This window comes from Denticeps clupeoides, chromosome 2, assembly GCF_900700375.1.
Source record: "Denticeps clupeoides chromosome 2, fDenClu1.1, whole genome shotgun sequence".
Classification (NCBI taxonomy): Eukaryota; Metazoa; Chordata; class Actinopteri; order Clupeiformes; family Denticipitidae; genus Denticeps; species Denticeps clupeoides.
The window spans coordinates 5121317-5143031 of record NC_041708.1 but is presented as its reverse complement, the minus strand read 5'-3'; the positions used below and the strand labels follow the sequence as shown (position 1 = coordinate 5143031).

The 21715-nt window shown below is 45.9% G+C and overlaps 2 protein-coding genes across 5 annotated transcripts; both read right to left on the bottom strand.

Moving 5' to 3' along the window:
• Positions 1-225: 225 nt before the first annotated feature.
• ipmkb (inositol polyphosphate multikinase b) lies at positions 226-12843 on the bottom strand. Of its 4 annotated transcripts, none has more exons than XM_028970632.1 (6): positions 11938-12843; positions 10144-10229; positions 8561-8657; positions 8265-8437; positions 4475-4556; positions 226-3669 (listed from the first exon to the last, which is right to left on the bottom strand). In XM_028970632.1, the coding sequence occupies exons 1-6, from the start codon at positions 12086-12088 to the stop codon at positions 3101-3103; spliced, it is 1158 nt and encodes a 385-aa protein (XP_028826465.1). In that variant the 5' UTR covers positions 12089-12843; the 3' UTR covers positions 226-3100. The 4 variants fall into 4 exon arrangements, with proteins under 4 accessions (XP_028826465.1, XP_028826467.1, XP_028826466.1 ...); XM_028970634.1 differs by having other exon boundaries at positions 11942-12054; XM_028970633.1 differs by having other exon boundaries at positions 11751-12032.
• A 3331-nt stretch (positions 12844-16174) lies between these two features.
• Positions 16175-21678, bottom strand: LOC114784915 (cerebellar degeneration-related protein 2-like). Its single transcript, XM_028970790.1, has 5 exons — positions 21526-21678; positions 20666-20778; positions 18989-19137; positions 18742-18906; positions 16175-17698 (listed from the first exon to the last, which is right to left on the bottom strand). Exons 1-5 carry the CDS (start codon positions 21599-21601, stop codon positions 16756-16758), a joined length of 1446 nt encoding a protein of 481 aa, XP_028826623.1. The 5' UTR covers positions 21602-21678; the 3' UTR covers positions 16175-16755.
• Positions 21679-21715: the final 37 nt, after the last annotated feature.

Here is a 21715-nt window from a genome sequence, read left to right as displayed (position 1 = left end):
GGGCCCAGGAACACGGTTTACACCGCGCCGCACACACTTTTTGCCGCACACTGTGGCACAACAATGCGTGTTGCTAAAAAGCCATCTAAATCTGGCCACCTCCCAATCTCCATAAACAAAAAGGGTCATTTATCTTCCCTCCACTCAGCTGAATTAACATAGAAACTTTGCACTTTTTTTTTTTCCTAGGGGGAGATAAAATGAGCACAGAGAGGACAAAGAATGTAATTAGGAACAGATTTTATTAGTAATCATAATTTGCTAAATATACATTATAACATTTGTGTAAATATTACATTTGAACATTTGTTAAATATTTTATTTTAAAAAAGGCGATCCATTAGTTCATTTTTATTTCCAACATATTTCCAGGGGAGAGAAAGAGATGATACAAACACACACACACACAAACACACAAAAACACAACTTTCATAAATCATTCTCCAGAGGATCAGAGTTTTTACCCTGAGAAAAGCAAGGGTAAAAACAGAAAGATCGTTCTGACACCGCTGCCTACCTACTGCATATTCCAGACCGACACTGCCAAGCGTGAGAAGACCCATCAGACCACAGTGAGCTGGAACCGTTCAAAATAAATCGAAAAGATTCGGAAATCTGAGTCTTCACCGGCAAGGACGCAACCCCCAGTTTGTGCTACAGTCTTTCTTTCTTTTTTATTATTGACGATTCCTGCCAATTCCAATCCAGTGTAGAGTCAGTTCATAATCCAGTATGGAAACAAAATGGGTTTCACTAGTTAACCGCAAAACGAACTTCAAAAAAAAAAAAAAAGCAAAGCATTGCACACGTAAGTACCGCACAAGTTTCAACTTATGTGCAACGGGAGCACGTAAATAATAAAAAACAATAATAATGCATCATCCCACCAGGGGAAGAAAAAGGGTCAAAGATCAGCTCACGGCAATCGAGGGGAAAGATGACGCATGGGGTTACGTGTACGGATGACTGAGAGCTTCACAGCGACCATACAGGAGCTATATGTATACACCTTTACCTAGAAAAAGATGACTGGAATGTAAACAAGATTACTTCGGTTGACAAGACTTTACCCGAAGGGCCCTGCATAGCAAAAAAAAAAATCTGTTCAATTAACAAATAACACCCACATTGTTGTTTAAATGAAAGCCACGTTTCATTTGGTTTTCAACTGCCTATTTTGGCATATGCAAATGTAAGATAGTGGTCGTGGGCGTGATGGTTTCAGACACAGGGGCCTTCAGGCATAGTCAGAAAAGCAGGTCTTTCAAGTGTGCTGAGGTGCCACCGACGACAGCTTAAGTACTGTCCTTGCATACCGGAACAATGTACGGTCGCCTTTAAACTCCCTTTGACTGTGAAATGGGTTCAGGGAGAGTCAAGACAAAATTTTCTTCCAACAGTTAAGAGGCACCACGGCAGTCAAAACGTCACCCAAACACAAAGGGTTCATAAGTACTGGAAGTCGGGGTATTTTTTTAAACGGCACATTGGGAAATGAAAGCAAATGCCCTTTGAAAGCCAATAGGAATGTTACAAAAAAACAGATCAATTAAACATACTGATGCTGAGGTTTGCTCAATTACTAAAACAATGAATGGGGTGAAAGTAAAAAAAAAAAAAATTACAGCATTTAGACATTTTGAGATGTTCTGCAAAAATTTGGTTTTGATTAATTTAAGGTAGATTAAAGGTTAAAAACCAAAGAAGTAAAAATGAGATGCTAAAAAAAAATCACGAATGCAAGTAAGGCAAACATGACAAGGAAGTTCTAATGACAGAAGGCCCTTTTATGGCTCATTGTTCCAAATTTTTCCACAAATGTACAGCGTTTTTACCAGTGTTGTGTAACAAATGCGGGAACAGGAACGTAATGGAAGTGTACAAGCAAGTCTACTTCCATTCTTTAAAAAACATTGTAGCTCTTTGTAGGGCATTGAAGACAGGGGAATACTATGAACACGTATCTGTTTTTCCCCTGCACATTATGTTGTGTTGCTCCATTAGGCCTAGATGTAAATGTTCTAGAGTGCACTGCCTAGATGTACGAGTTCTGGAGTTTAAAAAACATTTTGCATTCAGATTTAAAATCTACATCAGTGGCCTACAAATGAAAATGGCTGCAAATTGACAGATCTTGCCATGGTGGCCTAATTTAACCTTTATTTTTAAGCATTAATGCTAATGTGTTAAGATGCATACATGACAGGGAATTTTTGCTGATGGTGATGTTATAGTGACAACATGTTAACACACACACACACACGTAGATGTGCAGTTATAGCTCATACACCCGTATTAGTTCCTTAGCTAGCCCATGATAGACAAGTATGGTGGTCGCATAATATCTACACGTGAGACACTTTTTCTTCCTCCTGTCAGGAGAGACGGGGATGTGTCACTCGTGTTCCAGTCAGCCAAGATGGGCTTTGAAAACCGTATGCAATCAAGGCTGGAGTTCGCCCGCGGAAAACGAAGCCGACAACAGTTTAGCCGCTGAAGACGACATCTGCTTGTTCCATCTGCCACGTACGGCCTTTTTATCCGACATCAAACAAACAAACATGGCCCCCGTTCTAAAACGAGTATATGCCAGAACCTCCGCTGACCTCACTCAACACTTTGGCATAGATTTTCTATCTGCTGTGGAGCTTTTCTGCCCATAAATCCTACCGTGGGGCCAGCATTCTAACAGCTGCACGTTCATCTCATGAAGTGTTATTTACATTAGCTTAATTCAATTGAAACCTATCTAAAATATTGTTTTTATGCTGTAAATTCGGCAGCAAAAGTAAACCGAAAAAAAACGAATTCCTAGTTTGCTACCAAAACTATTTAATTCATGGAGAGCTGGCTGTCAGAACATCATAAAGTAGTTGCTCTGCCATGCGAGAGTATGAACCTGTTTACCTGAGTAAGACATTGACAAAATACTTCAAATGAAAATAAAGTAAAAAAAAACGTTAAGACGAACATCTACAAAAGAAATGAACTTCGAATGAGTGCAGATAGTGCAGAGGTTTAGGGCAGGGGTGTTGGGGGATTGGGTACCGCTCCTCCATTCACAATCAGACAGTCAGAAGTCTTTTGGGTTAAGGAGAACCTAGTCGTTGAGGACCTGCTGCAGCGCCCGGAGAAGGTTCTTCAGCCCGTACGTGTAGCCCGCGTCGCGGCTCTCGCTGGGGAACACGTGGGCGAAGTCGATCATCCGGACGTCCGCCTCCTCGCCGGCCCTCGTCTTCGGCTCCGACTCCACGGTCCTCCTCTCGTCTCTAGCCTCCTTCGCCTCATCCGCCTCTCCCTTTTCCAGTTTAGGCGACTGGGCGCGGTTGTCGTTGGGCCGCTGGCATTTCCAGGTGCCGTTGCCGGGCGTGCTGCTGCTGAGGTGGGACCTGGTGCAGGCCTGCTTGTGCAACGCGTACATGGTGGTCAGCGATTGGTCGATGTTGTTGTTGTTGTACTCGCAGGAGTTGGCGGCCGGGCCCAGGTCAGGCGTGCCCGTGCTGGAGCTCGCCAGGGGAAGACCTTCGTAGACGAAGAGCAACGAGCTTGCGTAAAAGTTCAACTGGCGCTGTCCCTCAAACCACTGCAGGATTTTCTGGACCCTCCGGATGCTGGCAGTGACGGCGTCTTTGCGGAGACATTCTCCATTATAGAAGAACTTTGACAGGCCTTGTAAAAAAAAAAAACAATTAGAAAAAGAAGGAATGAACGAATGAATAAGTGAAAGTGAAGATACACAGCAGCACAGCACACGGTGCACACAGTGAAATTTGTCCTCTGCATTTAACCCATCACCCTTGGTGAGCAGTGGGCAGCCATGACAGGCGCCCGGGGAGCAGTGTGTGGGGACGGTGCTTTTGCTCAGTGGCACCTTGGCAGATCGGGATTCGAACCATCAACCTTCTGATTACGGGGCCGCGTCCTTAACCGCAAGGCCACCACTGACCCATGGAATAATAGTTATTGTGTGCAAATGCATGGAATTCTCTTCCAGGTGTGGACAGTGGATGTGCTGAAAAGCCACAGTGTGGAAACTGGTGAAGTGAAGTGAAAAGACTGCAGTTTGCACAACATTCGCATTGTTGCGAAAAAAGACAACAGGAGGCGGTACGCGCAGCTTCTGGTGGGTCATCAATGGCTCATTTAGATGACAAAAGACGGAAACAGTGCAATAGAATACTCAGACTGGGAGGAGCATGTGGCTGTGTGTGTGTTAACAACTCTTCTCCAATCCGTGTTCACACATTTTCGTGGGCCGAGTTACGTCTTCCTTGTGACTTTCAGAAAAAATGTAACGTACAACGATACAAATTCTACTCATTCAAATGCAGATTTTTTTTTCGTTTATCTCGATGTTTTCAGAGACAGCCAGGTAGAATTTGAACACCAGAGGACATTACATGTCAGGAAAACGTTCATGCTGTGACACAAGACATATGTGTGTTGGAACTTTACGGAACTCAACAAGTTTTACCTTCCTTTATGGTGTCCTTCACAAGTCCTCTTCCATAATGCTGGTCATAAGTGGTGAAGCTGTCTGTGCTCACGTTGTACACCTAAAAACAAAAGTACAGTGAAAATGAATTTGTTTTCACAAAAATGCTAATTTTTATAGATTCAGTGCTCTGTAGACATGGCCAACCAATCAATAATGACTATTTTCGTATGTTTTGTTAATTAGCAGTTGCAGCATGTCACTGGGAAAAGCAACTGGCTTCGGGGGTTCTCCTCTCAGGGCCACTTTGTTTGGTTGATCACATCAGTGTGGGTGTGGCCTTTCCCCATTCTTCTTACAACACTCAAGAAATTGTTTTTCCCCTTATGTAAGGTTGTGGAGTTTCAGAAGAAACCACTGATCATACCAAATTGCCTTCAGTCCCAGCGAAACCGGAGAAACAAGAACAATAAGAATAATGACAGCGCCCGTCCTCTGGGGCGCTCAATACTCGTAATGAGAAAGAATCTACGTCCCTTTGTTGTGCGTAAACGGGTAGAGGAGACAGTTTTTCAGGAATTATCCCACCGAGTCACAAGTCAACAGCTTGCTCAAAGCCAGCTTCTCTCTCCTGGTCACAATTCCCAGTCAGCAGAAACATCTAGAGACGCATCCGTTTTTGCAGAGTGGGCCCAATATTGCATTTGTCAGCAAAAGCTGTGGACCTTAACACAATTCAAATTCCCTCTGCTCCTTTCATAAACAGTACCAAACAGTCATTTGCACCCCAACCGAGGCATATTTCTCGCCGAGATCTGGCAAAGACAGGAAAATACATTTATTGCTGGTACACATCAAATTTGAAACTCCACAGATGCATACAGAAATAAATTAATAATCCATTAATAGTGATCTATTATCTTTATATTTCTCAATTTATCACAGTCATACTAGCTTGATTGAACATGACAAGTCTACCCCCTAGTGGCAAAATAATTGACCAAACCGAATAATTCACACACCAGCCTTCTGCTGGAGAAGAGGAGAAAATGGAAATGAAATCAGCCTAAAACGGATGAAATATGGATGAAACGGGCATTTTATATTCATGCGATGTGCTGCTGGGACCTCTCGGAAGACGGGCAGGAATTCCTCGCCGTATCGTGCACATCATCAGTGCAATTAGCAGTAATGGGTCACTTTACTCGCTGGTCAAACAGATAGAAGCCGGAGATGAGCTCCGGCTGTATTTTTCCATATGCGCTGCCAGAGGGACGTGTCCCAGGAGAACAGACTCCTTTCTCGCCACGACAGGGGTCTGCTCTCCCACAATGCATTTCTCTCATCCATTAGAGGCTGGCAGTGGGTGGATTGATGCAGCAGGCCAGCTCCGAAAAGCAAAGGTAAAAGCTCAATTCTAGCCTGGGTTGGGCTGACAATGGGTTCTTCATAATGACCGTGACATTTATCATTTTAATCTCTAATTGATTAACTGCTGAATATATATATCTGTAGGCCTTTGTTGGTTTTGCCTGCATGGCAACAAAGAGGTGAAATAGGTGTTTGGGCCATCAAAGCGGTCCTAGACGTGTTAAGCTGTCAACATGCTGAATAATTTCATCATGATTACGAAATCCCTCCAGATGAGATTACAAACTAATTTACATTCGGACGAAATGCCCCAAACAGTTCAAATGATCTCGTCTTGACACTCGTCTGACAAGCAGGAACGTATGAAGGTGGAAGTCCTCCTCACTCCGGGTCACCTGGGCGTAAGCGACTGCAGCAGAGCGATAGGGCCAGTGTCCACAGAGATGTGTCCACACCCAACTGGGGTCTCTTATGGCAATTGAGGTAATGGAATGAAATTTAGGGGAGAGACTGTAGAAGATAAGAACATCCTGTTCTAAACAGATCCTCCTGAGGGACACAGAGGCCAGCAGGAGGGTAAATTGGAATATCTGTACTAGATCCAGCAAGTTTCTGCATGTTTCTAGAAGACGGGAAGCCTAGCAAAAAATTTTAATTACAGTCCATGCTGTTCAAAGCGCAATCATCCACTGGCCCGACAATCCGTCATTTGCATTGCTATATTTAGCATTTCCTGTATGCTTTAGCATTCGGTAAACATCACGCCAACCTTCTCAGCCCAGAAGAAGGGTGGGGGCACGCACTTAACAACCACTCCACTCGTGTTAAACACTGAGCCCTCGTCCTCTAGCTCCGCTCTCTTAGGGCTGAAGAGCCCGCTCTTAGTCGCAGTCCTCTCTGAGGCCTAGAAGACTCTCCAGAACACAACGGGCCATCTCTGATCTCAGCCCTTTGCCCATCATAGGCTGTCTAATGCCCTCCGTTTGATCTCACACACCCGCCCTGCTTCTCGCCAGTCCTGTGGCTGAGCCACTGTGGGGTTTGAAGATCAAGGAAGGGTCGGCAGTGGGGCCTATTCCCAACAGCACTTGTAATCGAGTGTCATCCAGTGAAACTGGCCTTTTATTAGTCTGTGTAATGAGACAATAATGAACTGAGGCTGTCCACACACTTTACATCTAGGTGAAAGACGAAGCTCTGTTTGAATGGCCTCACTGCAAACAAGGCCAGGATACCATGAAGCCCGTCGGTGGGCAATTTGAATTAGTAAAATGAAATGTTAGTCCTTTTTGGTTCAGCCATAAACATGATCTGTTTAAAAAAATTATCAGTATTATAGATCTGTAGTGGTTTGACCTTTTTGATTCTGCCATAAACCTGATCTGTTTAATAACTTGGTCTTTTTAAAATCAGTATTATAGACCTGTAGTAGTTTGACCTTTTTGGTTCAACCATAAACTTGATCTGTTTAAAAACTTGGGTCTTTTTAGGTTCAGTATTATAGATCTGTAGTAGTTTGACCTTTTTGATTCTGCCATAAACTTGATGTGTTTAAAAACTTGGGTCTTTTTAGGTTCAGTGTTATAGATCTGTAGTAGTTTGACCTTTTTGGTTCAGCCATAAACTTGATCTGTTTAAAAACGTGGTCTTTTTAGGTTCAGTATTATAGATCTGTAGTAGTTTGACCTTTTTGATTCTGCCATAAACTTGATGTTATTTTTAAGTTCAGTATTATAGATCTGTAGTATTTGGTCCTTTTTGGTTCTGATGAAAACATTTTGGTCCATTTAAAATCTTTACTGCATACAAAACTTCATAGAAATAAACATTCGCAAGTAATGCTTGCTTGCTACCAACTCTGATCCTCTCGTGTTGGGAGTGCTGGGAGCCCAGAAGATGGACATTTGCAATTTAGTAATTTTGTACAAATGAAAGTCAAACATGTATATCATCCAATGGGCCATTAGAGGACACTTAAAACATGCCCCAGGCTCTAAGTATCATTTAGCACCATGAAAATTGGGCCCCCAGCGAATATTCCTTAAAACTACAGGGTCGTACAGGGGGCTCTGGTTGTTCTGACATCGCTGAATAACAAAGTGCGGGCATTGATCACTAAGCCAAATGCTCCACATTTATTATTAAGATACTCTTGCTCATCACATTAATACCAACCGTCATGATTTACCAGTGAGTTTCATCAAGCAACAGATGAGCAAAGTTTGTTTGGTCTGTTTTAATGTCACATTTTGTATGAGAAATTAGCGTTTATGCGCATTTGTTCTCTGTGCAATGAAGTTTGTACTATGTGTTCTGTGAGATTTAAGTTTTTTGTTTTTTTTTTTTTTTTATCCGAAGGTTTCTGTTAAAGAATTCAGCAGGGAACAACGGATGACAAGTGCGGTTACCCGTTTATTCTGAACGCAAAAAAAAAAATGGTGTACATAAGTAAACTGACCCTCATGCCTTGAAGCAGGAAGCCGATCTCCTCCATTAGTGGGTACTTCTTGATCTGCTGCTCGCGCTTCTCCTGGGACGCGAAGGGGTCGTAGCTGCGCTGGCCGATCTTCACGTCCATGATGCAGGGCTTTCGGAAGAGCTGCGTGATGTCCTCCAGCTTCAGGTACGAGTCTGTCACACGCACAAGGAAGTGTGAGACGCCCACAGACATCTCATCCATATTTTAAACAATTAATCATGTATTTATGTGACTCGGTGTGACGCATGAAGGACACTAAGGCCACTCTCGCTCACCATTCGGACAGTCGGGCGAAGACCAGGTGCCGTAGTATCTGGGCAGGTGGTGCTGGAGGTCCAGTAGAACCGGGTCTCTGCAGTCCACAGCAAAAACCTGCAGGGTCGCGAGAGCCGTTAGCCACGACAGGAGGTGCTTTCGACGTCCCAGACGCTCCCGGGTAATTTCAGCCGAGGTCCTTTGACATCCCACCGCCTTCTTTAATTAAAGCTCCAAGGATCAGCACCTTGGACAGTCCCTCTTTATTATTCAGTAAGAACGTTTTCTTAACGCGGTGACTGCGTCTCATGAAGACGTGGAACGCCTTTTTTAAACAGATAACGACAATGTAATAACCCTCATGATTTACTTTGACTCTTATGCTGTATTAAATAATTGCGGCAGTCAAATTTGAGTTTAAATGAAAAGTTTGATTTCCAACTTGCAACCCATTTAAATATGAATAAGCCATATGGACACGCAGAATGTTTGCATCTGTTGCTTTCCCTCCCTGCGGTGTAGAAGCTGAAATTCATCAAATATGCAGGGTTGCTGTACATGTATAGCGTAGGATTTTCCCCCTTCTTCCGTTCCTTAATGGTTAACAGTGTAACCTAAATCATGCTTACGAGAAAGGCTATAAAAAGGTCTCGAGTGTCAGAATTTTTTATGGAAAAAAAAAGTGAATGCATGTAGAACCGCTGGCCAAAAAGCAGTTCTGGCCCTCGACATGGGGCAGTGGTGGCCTAGTGGTTAAGGAAGCGGCCCCGTAATCAGAAGGTTGCTGGTTCGAATCCCGATCTGCCAAGGTACCACTGAGGTGCCACTGAGCAAAGCACCGTCCCCACACACTGCTCCCCGGGCGCTTGTCATGGCTGCCCACTGCTCACTCAGGGTGATGGGTTAAATGCAGAGGACAAATTTCACTGTGTGCACTGTGTGCTGTGCTGCTGTGTATCACGTGTGACAATCACTTCACTTAAGACATAGATCCTTATATCACCTGACAGGAGGATCTGTCCCCCAGCGACGGGGCCAAGACGAACCCTGCCTCTGGTTTCTGTCTCCGCCGTGTGCCGACCTTGCCTGTGGTCTGCAGGAAGGGTGCTGAGCGATGCCAAAAACGAAGGCTACGGTGGCTACTTGTGCTCGGGAGAGCCTTAAGCACAGTCGGCCCACTGTGATGGCCCGTGGCCAGTGCTTGGGGACATTAAAGGGACAGCTGGGTTCAACTGGCGTTCTGGAAAAACGTCATTAACGCAACCCGGGCCCGAGATAACATGACAAAAATCTATTAGCATGACCCTCCGCTATAACACTTTATTGCATGTCATAAAGACTTTAACTGTGACCTTTGTGCGAGCACCTTTTTTACAACCCTCAGCAGTCGGTCTCAGATTCCTTAGGGAACTGAATGTTGGAATTATTTTACGTCCACACACACACACACACACACACACACACACATATATATATACACACACACACACACACACACAGGGTGGAGGCATATATACATATACACACACACATATATATGTGTGTGTGTGTGTGTGTGTATATATATGTTGCCCCATACAGAAGCGTGACTGGCGTAAGTTACCGTGCTGTAGAACTGCATCTCCCTGGGTCCACGTGGCGGCGGCTGCAGCTGCTTCAGCACCGTCCCGTCAGGGTGTTGCAGGATACCTGGGGTACGGAGGGGAACAGTCTCAAACAAGCGTGCCTCCCAGTGACCGCAGGACTGATGGATACAGACCAGGGGATGTGCACTGGCAAGGATCTCACGATACGACATGCATAACGAGTCACGATACGATTAGATCGCGATAAACTGCGATACTGTTCATATTGCGATATTCTACAGTTCACTGAAAATGTAAAAACAGAGCTGAAATACAACATGCCGTGTACGATCTGTGTGGATCACATTAAATTAACAATTCAGCCAAAACCACAGAACTCAGGACTGAAATTTGGACTAAATTTGTAAACAGGAACATTGATATCAGATGTAAAATATCACAACATATCGCTGTATCGATATTTAATCAACTTAATACAGACCGTGCCTTGACCCTTACTTGCCCAATCACCCCATGACCTGTGACAAAACTAAAAGGCATCTGCCGATCATGGCCGCCTGTTGAAATATACAGATGCACAAACTATGTGCCACGCCCCATTACTCACTCACATTTACAGTGAACTAACACGCCACATTTTTTTATTGGCCTCCACCCTCTGTCAACACTATCGATTGCAAAGCAGCGTTCAGCAATTCTCTGGTATTTCGTGATTCCTGGAATCCTGCGACGACTCCTTTCCTTTTGCCGTTCCGCAGACGCGCCATGCGCGGAAACAGCAGCCCGTTTCCACGAGGACCGAACGGTTAAGGCCCCATCGCACGGCCCCCTGTGAGCAAAATCTCAGGCTCGGCCTGTAACAGTGACGAGCGTGAATTCCAGTTCGGGATATCCTCGCTGCAACTGGGCAGGGAGTAAAAACGGGGGCAAACAGTTACAAATTCTCTTGTTGCAGCGTAACAAATTATTAACCCCACCACCCATAAAGGTGTGAGTTTGGTGCGAATTTGTACTTCTTGGTTTTTAACGAATAGTTAATTAGATAATACGCAATGATATTTTATAAACTTGCTCCTGCTGACATTCCAATTATGTGGTTTTTTTTTTATAACTGAATATACCAACAACACAACTGATATTTATTTATTTTAATATATTGTGTTTTAATATATTGCTATTTTGCATGATAACTCTTTTTTAATTACCCGTGTCTTGTCACTTAATTCTGTTGCACTAAAACATTTCGTCACATGTGTATACATACCTGGCAATAAAGCTGATTCCGATCCTTCTGGGGTTTTTTATATATATATATATAGTTTTTTTGCTATTTTGCACCCAGTTTGCACCCTATATACCCGATTGTAACTCTTTTTATTACCTGTGTCTTGTCTTGTCACTGTAGAGTTCTGTCACTAAAACATTTCGTCGCATGTGTATACATACCTGGCAATAAAGATGATTCCGATCCTTATGGGTTTTTTTTTTTTTAATATTGTGTTTTTGCTATTTTGCACCCTGTTTCCGTATATTTGTACACCCGATTATAACTCTTTTTATCTTGTCTTATCTTGTCACTATAGAGTTCTGTCACTAAAGTATTTCGTCGCATGGGTATACATACCTGGCAATAAAGCTGATTCCGATCCTTTTGGGGTTTTTTTTGTTTTTTAAAGCATCGCACATTAATAACATTATGAGGGGGAAAGAGACGACAAGAACGCGTCATTGCTCAGAATAAAGGTGTTTTTAAAAAGCGGCTCCGGGCGAAGGCAACGGACAGTTATCCAACGGACGGGCGGACTACTGACCTACTTTGTTCACGCCGTACTTATGTCCGGCCACCTGGTGGGACAGCGGCACGCAGCCGTTCAGGTGCGCCTGGGGGCCCGACGGGCCGCCCCGGGGGAGGCAGGTGGCCCGGCTCACGTCCAGCTTCCCGAAGGCCAGCGGGGAGTCCATGATGCGACGCGCTGGTCCGAAGTGCGAGTCGCTTCTTCCGGAAACTCGGCTACGTTATAAGTCCCGGGCGGGTCTCGGGGGAGCGCGGAGACGCTCGCCGCGTGTCTCCGAGCCGCCTGGCCGCGGGGCTGCCATCGTCGGCGGGGTATTTATATTCCCAAAACGAATCCAGGTCCGGCGGCGATTTCCTCCCTGCGTTGCAATTCGCTCCGCTCGCCCCCTACGCCCTCGGCCCAGCCCGCGCTTGACGCTACGTCACGCCTACGTCACGCGGGGGCCCGTTCGCTGAAACTGCTTCGATGACACCTGAAAATGGCGACCGGGGTTCCCGGTGAAACGAGCGAGGAGGGAGCCTTCTCTCGAAGTATTGGGACGCGGAGCCGGTCTGGCCACATCCCACTTCCTCGCCGAAGGTCCTGCACGCCTCCGTGCCGATATAAAGCCGATTTCAGCCGCACGCACGGAGACCTGGGATCCTCTGGAGCGCGACCGGGACAGAGCAGCCCTGCTCCGGGTCACCGGTCACCCCACTGGGCCCGGGAGACGCCCGTGGTTCCCCGGATGATCAGCATCTTCGCCCGACATCGCCGTACGGACCCGGGGCTCGCCGTCCGACGGCACGGTAGAAAGACGCGACGTGTCCACTGCGATGAATTCCTCGATGCCGGCCCTCCGTGTGAATGTCACGCGTGGAGGGAGGGCGGCTGACGCCGTGCTCTGCGGAGGGGAGGCGTGTGGGCGCTTCCTCTGGCGGTTTACGGCACTGCCACTACTGTCGTAATAACGCCGTCGTAACAACAGTGTCGTAATGACGCCCCATCGGCAGCTTTTAAAACATTTTTTTTCAAACTGTGCAAGTGCAGCACACGTCACCGACTGGAAAAGTTTCCACAGTCGTGACTAGAAGCGTTTATCTGCCTTGCTAAGTGGTTGTGGATAAGCAACGTCTGTGGGACGGTGTTTACAGAACAACATGGCGTGTCCTGTAGTAAAAGGTCACAGAAAAAAGCAAAGCAGTCAGAACACAAACGTAATGACACGAATTACGAACGAATTTGTGGTGGTAGCCTAGTGGGTAACACACTCGCCTATGAACCAGAAGTTCAAATCCCACGTACTACCATTGTGTCCCTGAGCGTGACACTTAACCCTGAGTGTCTCCAGGGGGGGACTGTCCCTGTAACTACTGATTGTAAGGCGCTCTGGATAAGGGCGTCTGATAAACACAGTAAAATGTCATGGTAATACACCTCAGACTGGACAATGTAGAATATAAAAAAAAGATTTGTCTCCATCTAGTGTACTGAACACACATAAGAGGTCACTGAGTTCTTCTGAACTCCTTGGAAATATTAAGTGAAAGTGAAGTGGTTGTCATTATGAAACACTGCAGCACAGGTGACACGGTGACACAATGAAACGTGCCCTCTGCTTTAAACCGTCACCCTTGGTGAGCCGTGGGCTGCCATGACAGGCGCCCGCGGAGCAGCGTGTGGGGACGGTGCTTTACTCAGTGGTACCTTGGCGGATCTCCTCGCTCTGCACCTCGACCTCTACGACCCTCCAGCACTGCTCCACTGGTACCACCGTCTCTCGAGGTACTAGGAGAGCTTTCATCTAGGCTCTTCCCCGTCTTGGCTCCTAGGTGGTAGGATGAACTTCCACTAGATGTTCGAACAGCTCATTCAAATGCAAGCTCCTTTTAGGAGATACTACGTTATATACAGGGTGGGCCATTTATATGGATACACCTTAATAAAATGGGAATGGTTGGTGACATTGAACACATTTTATAAGAGGTCAGAAACTTGTAAATAACTCATGAAAGAATAAAGTTACGTTAAAACCAAGCACACCATTGTTTTTCTTGTGAAATTACCAATACATTTGATGTGTCACATGACTCTCTTCTTATTGAAAAAACAAAAGTTGGATCCAGGATGACCGCTATGGTCACGACCCCCCTTTTTGAAAAGTTTGCCCCCTCACATATACTAATGTGCCACAAACAGGATGTTAATATCACCAACCATTCCCATTTTATCAAGGTGTATCCATATAAATGGCCCACCCTGTACACACACAGTAAAGGGGGGGTTTGAGTTGTTAAGCTAATGGTATTTACAGCTCGAACCAAAATGAGATAGAATGATGGATATTTTAAAGCACTTAAGTAAATGTAATCATACTAATCAAGCGTGATGATTCATTTCTTTAATTCAGCACTGAACAGAAGGGTTTGCTGCCAAAGTTGTACAGAACAATATTAAATACGGCATCATAGTACGTTGCTTACGTGCAATCTGATATGGTAATAACTGCAAATTATGCCAAGAGAGTAATTATTGTGATTAGTAACTTAACGCCGGAGTACATAATACATAATAATGAATTATTCCCAGTATGATGGTTGTCTAGGCACCTTAGGAAAGAGTTAAGTGATAAATTGATCAATAAATGCTTTGTTTGCAAAAGAGTGCAAAAGATAGACAGTTTTGTGAACAAACAACCCTCATGTGGAGACTCAATATGTTTAAACCTGCTTGAAAAAGCTATCTGGCCACTTTATTAGGAACTTTGTAGCTGCACCTTGCATCCAACACGAACATCCCTCTACCCTGTCAGTGAAAAAGAAATGACAGAAACTGCAGCGAAATACTATAACATCAACGTATAAGGTAGACGTAATAAAGTGGCCTGTGAGCATACATTAGTCACTAACTTCCAGGTTCCCATCAAGTCACCCTGAGAGGCAGGATTAAACCATAAACTGAACGGATTGAAAGTTTAAACTGGAAAATCTGGTTGTACAGCGGTTTTCCTACTCCATTCTGGGTACTGCGGTGGAACACGTTTCAGGACACCACCCGACAAAAAGAAAAAAAAAAAAAACCTGTCCAGTAAGAAAGTCACATGCATGCACAGAATGGAGGCAATACTCTAATAAAAATTATATATAAAAAACTTCCTTTTTTCTGAGGATATAAAGACTGAAGACTTAACAGTATACTATATAAAGACTAAATAAAGAGAAACAAAAATTACAGAAAATTACATCACATACTGGCAATCATAAAAAATTAACAATAATGCAATAATGTTCACATCTGTTGAGAATTCTAGAGGAAGAATAATGGGAAAAGAATAGATAAAATGATAAAAGTATTCAAAGCACTATAAATGACATCTTCTTATATTTAAAGAGGTTTAGGTTTCAGCAAGGTTGCGTTTAGGCTGCTTTTATGTACAGTATCTTGGAAGTCAAAACGTTTAAAGGCCACGCCTAAAGACTTTTCAAGTATTTTGGGACTGAGTGCTTAGGATAGTCATGCATACTAGCATCCTAATTTTTCCAGGGTAAATATTTAGCTGACTTTATTTAAACCAGGGATCTGAACATAAAATGGGCAAATCCGGTCCAGCAAACTGCTGTTTTAATAAACTAAAATGTAAATGAAATATTGGTCTACAATATCTTAACTTAGCCAATGGCATTGACAAAAAGCCAATGCTGTGCAAATAGATTAATAGGAAACTTGAATAAGGCTTAATTTTGTTAATTAAAGATTGTTAAGCATTATTTTAAGGCTGGGCATGGTGCGTTCCTAACAAAACAGATTTGTTCCAATTGAACTAAGTAAAGAATGAACAAATCTATGATGTGGAGTATATATTTCTGCACCACACATTTTGAGCAGGCATGTTATTCCTATCAGAGGCAGCAGTGTTCCACACAATAATTTTGAGGCTAATAGATCACAGGGCAAAAAGAAAAAGTGCTGAGTTTGGTCACAGTCAGCATCTGGAAAGTGACTTTTTTTTGATAACTTGAGTCTTAAGCAATGTGGCTTTGGAAGGATGCTTGGTCATATTGCTGTTCCATCGACTACCGTTGCTTTCTCTCCTCCAGTCAAGTCACAAGGTAACCAGTCATATGATTGGCCATCAACATTGCTCAAAATGTTGCCCCTTCTTTGACCTAGCAGTTCTAGGAACTAGCCACTAGGGGAGCTCCTCCTACAACAAGTCATTTTTTTTTTTTTTTTGGGGGGGGGGAATCATTGGACATGGATCATTGGGGGGGGGCACACAAAATCGAGTGGTTAGCTTTTTAGTTTTACCTCTAGAGATAAATGCTGAGGATGCCATTGACCTTGCACTAGCAAAGAAGCCCGAAGCATGGTGCTTGAAGACAGAGCTCAATACTTTAACGAGAGTTCTTTTCTTCCTGGTTTGATTTCATCAATCAGACACTAGATGCCAACATAATGTATAGCAGCGCTCAGCCAATCGATGTATACTTGTGTTAATGGTAGTTCCCAGTGCTGCGGATTGGACCCGCAACAAAACAGATGCTCCTAAAACCACTATCATTCTCGCAAAGGGGGGAACTGCGACAACAGTTCCTCCGTTGAAAAATGGATTTTATTACCACCTTCAGTCTAAATGACAACAAAATGGCCCTTAATGTTGCCTAAGCAATTTTGGTTCTTCGAGGCAGACAAGTGTGTGGCACAGTGAACCGTGGACATCTGAGGTCTTAGCGGGTTAGAATTTGGCTGCGAATTGGCAAAAAGCAGTTGAGAACCAAGGCCGGGTATTTTATCCAAAGGACAGCGCGGCAAGCGCGTTAATTCTCCCCATTTCAAGGTACAAGTGGGAACTTGCTACTTGCCGGTCTTCTTAGCCGACTTGGAGGACTTGACGGGCTTGCTGGGCTTGCTGGACTTAATGTCGGTTTTGGTCTTCTGGATACGAGAGAAAATCTCCTTGAACAGGGCCTTGTATTCGGGCGTGCTCTGGCCAAGACGTTTGTCCACTGCCTCAACCTGCTTGCTGATGCCCTCTATGGCTTCGGGAGTGGACGGCATGGGGTCGGGTGCGGCCGGTGGCGTCGCCAGTGCTGGTTCTCCCCTGACAGAGGGGTCCCGGGAGACAGGACGGGACGTCTGCACGGCCGTGTGCCTCAGGCTGTCTTCGTGGCGGCGGTACTTCTCCAGGAGCTCCTCGTACTTCTCCAGCAGGGTGTGGTACTGCTCGTCCACCTCACGCAAGATGGACATGCCACGCTTCCTCACGCTGTTGGCGTGGAGGGCATAGCTGCCGCGCCTCCTCCCAGAAGAGTCCCGCTCCACGATGACGTCCAGCGCGGTGTCGCTGCAGCTCTTGCGCACGGGGACGGGCTCTGGGAGCACTTCAGATCTGCAGAGTCCGTCGTCCGACGTTTGGGACACGAAGGCAGACCCCTCGTCTAGGGTGTCACTTTCAGGGGTATGGCTTAACAGGGTCTGGGCGAGGCCATCCTCAGCGCTCAACAACAGGAAGCGGGTGCGACGCAGCTGCTGCAGCTCGCGGAGCTCCGCCTCCAGCTCCCGAACGCGGGCGTGGCAGCTCTCGGCGGCCTGCAGCCGCTCCTGCAGCCGGCCGAACTCTTGCAACGCGGCCGCACACTCCCGCTCCGCCCCCTCCCGCCAGGCCCGCTCCGCCCGCATGGCGGAGCGCAGCGCCGAGGCGGTGTCCCGCAGCCGCTCGTTCTCCGCCTCCATGGGCTGGCGCGCCGAGTCCTGCGAGAAGCTGTCCGGGCTCCCCACCACAAAGCTGTCCTCGTACCTGACGAGGACAATCGGATTAAAAACACGCCGAGCTAGAGACCCATCTTCCTGCACTCGGAATTGAGAGCAGCCTGGAACTCTGCGACTCTTCTACTGTCCTATAACCTACCAAGGTTCCATCGTGATGGACAGAGAAGAGATGCCATCAAACTGGTCCGAGGACAGTCCCAAAAACACCCCAAAAACCAAGTAAAAAATACCTTACAGATACATCCCCTTAAACCGCATTTAAAAATATCTACACTCGATATCAACCCGGGAATTCATGATATCGCATACATTAAAGCCATTAGTGGTGTTCAATAATGGATCAGCAGTCACAGGTTGCTTCACCTAACCGCTGAAGACATCACCTTTGTTGCATGTCTTTAGTGTCTTTGATGTTACGTGCATTACAACAAACTGATGTTTCGAAATTGCCGGATGCCATGTGACGTTTCCAACTAGTGAGCTAGAGGAGTGCACATGATCACAGATGCCATGTTGTCCTGGGCTACTCAGAAATTGCTTGTACCTGCGATATTTGGACCCCACCAGAAGCTGAGAGAAATGAACGGCTAGAAGATAAATACATGCTGCTAATCCTGCTTAGGTAAGAACGTCATATGTTTATCTTGGGTACATTAGGTTTGTATAAAATCCTTTCAATATGGGGTGGCAGCAACCTAGTGGGTAACACGCTCGCCTATGAACCAGAAGACCACAAATTCACAGGTTCGAACCCCACTTAACCAACACTGACCCTCAGCAAGACTCTCCAAGTGAACTGTCCCTAAAAGTTGTAGATGTGAAGTGAAAGTGAAGTGATTATTTTGTTGCATGTCTTTTGTGTCTTTGATGTTACGTGCATTACAACAAACTGGCTTTCCGACTACATTTATGTAGAGCATTTTATTCAATGTCTCAGTTTCTTCTTTAAACTTTCCCTTTTGTACATTAAACTCCGTCCTAGACTGAAGATCTCCACAGAAACGCCCTTTGAGTCCATGAACGGGAAAGTGGTCTAAGCGCGGCGTCCACATGGATGTACGGCTGTCTTACCCAGGAGCAGAACACAGCTCCCTCAGACACGGGAAGGAGTGGATGGTCTTTCGACGCTCCCTCCTCTCCCTGCGGACCCTCAGCTGCTCCAGCGAGCGCAGCTCCTCCACCTGGCCTGTTAAGGCCTCCACCTGGCCCTGCAACACCTCGATGGTCCCCGTCAGCCTGGGGGACACATTTCATTCCGGGCTGATGTTACAACGCGAGCGCAGAGCTCTGCACGACGCGGGTGGCTTTGACGCCCCACCTCTCGATCTTGAGCTGCGAGGCCTTGCTCTCCAGCACCAGGCTGTGGTTGGTCCTCTCCAGCTCCCCGGCCGTCACGTCCAGCTGCTCGTACACCCTGGCGTGCTGTTCGTTCATGTCCCTCAGCATCTCCAGCTGCTTGGAGAGGTACTGCAGACCACAGCGTCAGCAAGTCGGGCATGATTAAATGCAAACAGGACACATGAATAATTCAGCGCAACCTAAAGTGATGCTTCATTGCTTAAGTTCCTGGCCTAAAACCTTCATGTAATTGGGCTAAAAGCTGTCGGTTTAGCACACTGAGGGGAAATAAATGAACTACACTGGGTATCAACTACACTGGGCATCGGTGACTAGTGAGCTAGAGGAGTGCACATGATCACGAAACAGATGCCATAATGTAGACACTGTTGTCCTGGGCTACTCAGAAATTGCTTGTACCTGCGATATTTGGACCCCACCAGAAGCTGAGAGAAATGAACGGCTAGAAGATAAACATATGCTGCTAATCCTGCTTAGGTGAGCAGGTTACATTAATGGTTACATTAGGTTTGTATAAAATCATCTCATTTTGGGGTGGTAGCAATCTAGTGGGTAACACGCTCGCCTATGAACCAGAACCCCACTTAACCAACACTGACCCTCAGCAAGACTCTCCAAGGGGACTGTCCCTAAAAGTTGTAAAGGTGAAGTGAAAGTGAAGTGATGAAACGTGTCCTCTGCTTTTAACCATCACCCTTGGTGAGCAGTGGGCAGCCATGACAGGCGCCCGGGGAGCAGTGTGTGGGGACGGTGCTTTGCTCAGTGGCACCTCAGTGGCACCTTGGCAGCCTTCTGATTACGGGTCTATTTCCTTACCCACTAGGCCACCACTGGCAAATGCACTCTGCAATACCAGTATCAATATCAGCAAATGAACAACAACAAGCTTGAACATGACATTCAACATCTCTTCTACCGCCCAAGCCTAGAACAGACTACCATATACCATAATCCTATTAACGTACAGTACAGGGCAAAGGTTTGGACACACCTTCTCATTCAATGTGGTTTCTTTATTTTCATGACCATTAACGTTGGTAGATTCTCACTGAAGGCGTCAAAACTATGAATGAACACATGTGGAGTTATGTACTTAACAAAAAGTGGAGACCTGGCCTCCACAGTCACCGGACCTGAACCCGATCCAGATGGTTTGGGGCGAGCTGGACCGCAGAGTGAAGACAAAGGGGCCAACAAGTGCTAAACACGTCTGGGAACTCCTTCAAGACTGTTGGAAAAGCATTTCAGGTGACGACCTGAAGAGTGTGCAAAGCAGTAATCAGAGCAAATAAACTAGAATATAAAACATGTTTTCAGTTATTTCATCTTTTTTTGTTAAGTACATAACTCCACATGTGTTCATTCATATTTTTAATGCCTTCAGAATCTACCAATATAAATGGTCATAAAAATAAAGAAACCACATTGAATGAGAAGGTGTGTCCAAACTGGCCTGGACTGTATAGGTGTATTATACTGTAATATTACTGTAGCCATTACCCAACCCTAGGGCCATTTCCATTCTCACATATTCATAATTCATTCATTCATTTTGGTGACATCAAACTGTTGTGCAGTCAGAATTGACCTTGTCTTTCTTTATTGAGATTTCACTGCATTTCGTATGTGCGAATACCTCAATCTCCTGCACTTGTTCCTCATTGGTGATGTAGAGCTGCTGCAGAGAGTCCTCCAGCTCCTTATTCCTCTCGAGCAGAGTCTTCCCCAGCTCTGCAGCCAGATGGAGGTCTGAACGAGGGGAGAAATCGAGATGCAGCCTAACTGCAGCCCGCTGGACACGGAGCCCGGCGCCGCAGAACAATCTCATCCGGCGCACCACAGCGTATATTTACCATCTGGTTAAATGTAACAGAGCCCCGTGCTAGGTCAGGAGCAGCATAAATCACACGTTCCACAATTCGCCGGTGACATTAGGATGGTCACTCGAGCCACGGCGTGCTTCAGGTCAAGCGGTGCATTAGATGCATCAGACCTGGGTTCGATCCCAGGCTAGACATATCTCCATTTCATAACCTCCGCCTGAATGTCATAAGTGAAATTATTGGAAGACCTGAGAGTGGGCAAAGGGGAGGAGGGACAACGTGGAAACCGCGCCTCCTGCACAGTTCCAGCAGCTGTGCAGAAAGTGCATCTGCTGAAATCGGGAATCTCGGCGATCGGGGAACGATGGCCACTAGTGGAAACTTCGGGGGGAAAGAACCGTTACTATGTGCATGTCTCCTGCAAGCACCTCCTGATGGAGAAGACAGGCCACGCACAGGACGCAGCTGCACGGTGGCGTTTTGCGTTTACGTCACGACTGCAACAAATTAAAAAAAAAAAACAGACGCTTTAAACGTTTTTTATTCTTTTTTACTGGGGGACGTGCGTTTTAAAAAAAATTCTAACACACGACCGCAAAAAGGAACGGGCCGACGACGCGCGATGGAAAGCGATTCGCCGAAGCGCCAGCTTCCCAGCACCCTGTCCGCTCACCCTGCTCCAGGTCCTGCTGGTCGTACCAGGGCTCCTCTTCCTCGGTCACGAATTCATCCATGCCGGCGCTGAGCATCGACGGGCAGCGACGCGGACGGTGGAAAAAAAGGAAACACGCACCCAACCCCGCCCGGCGGTGCAGAGCGGAGCCCAGACCGCCCTGCGGCGACAGGGGGAGGGGTTGCCAGAT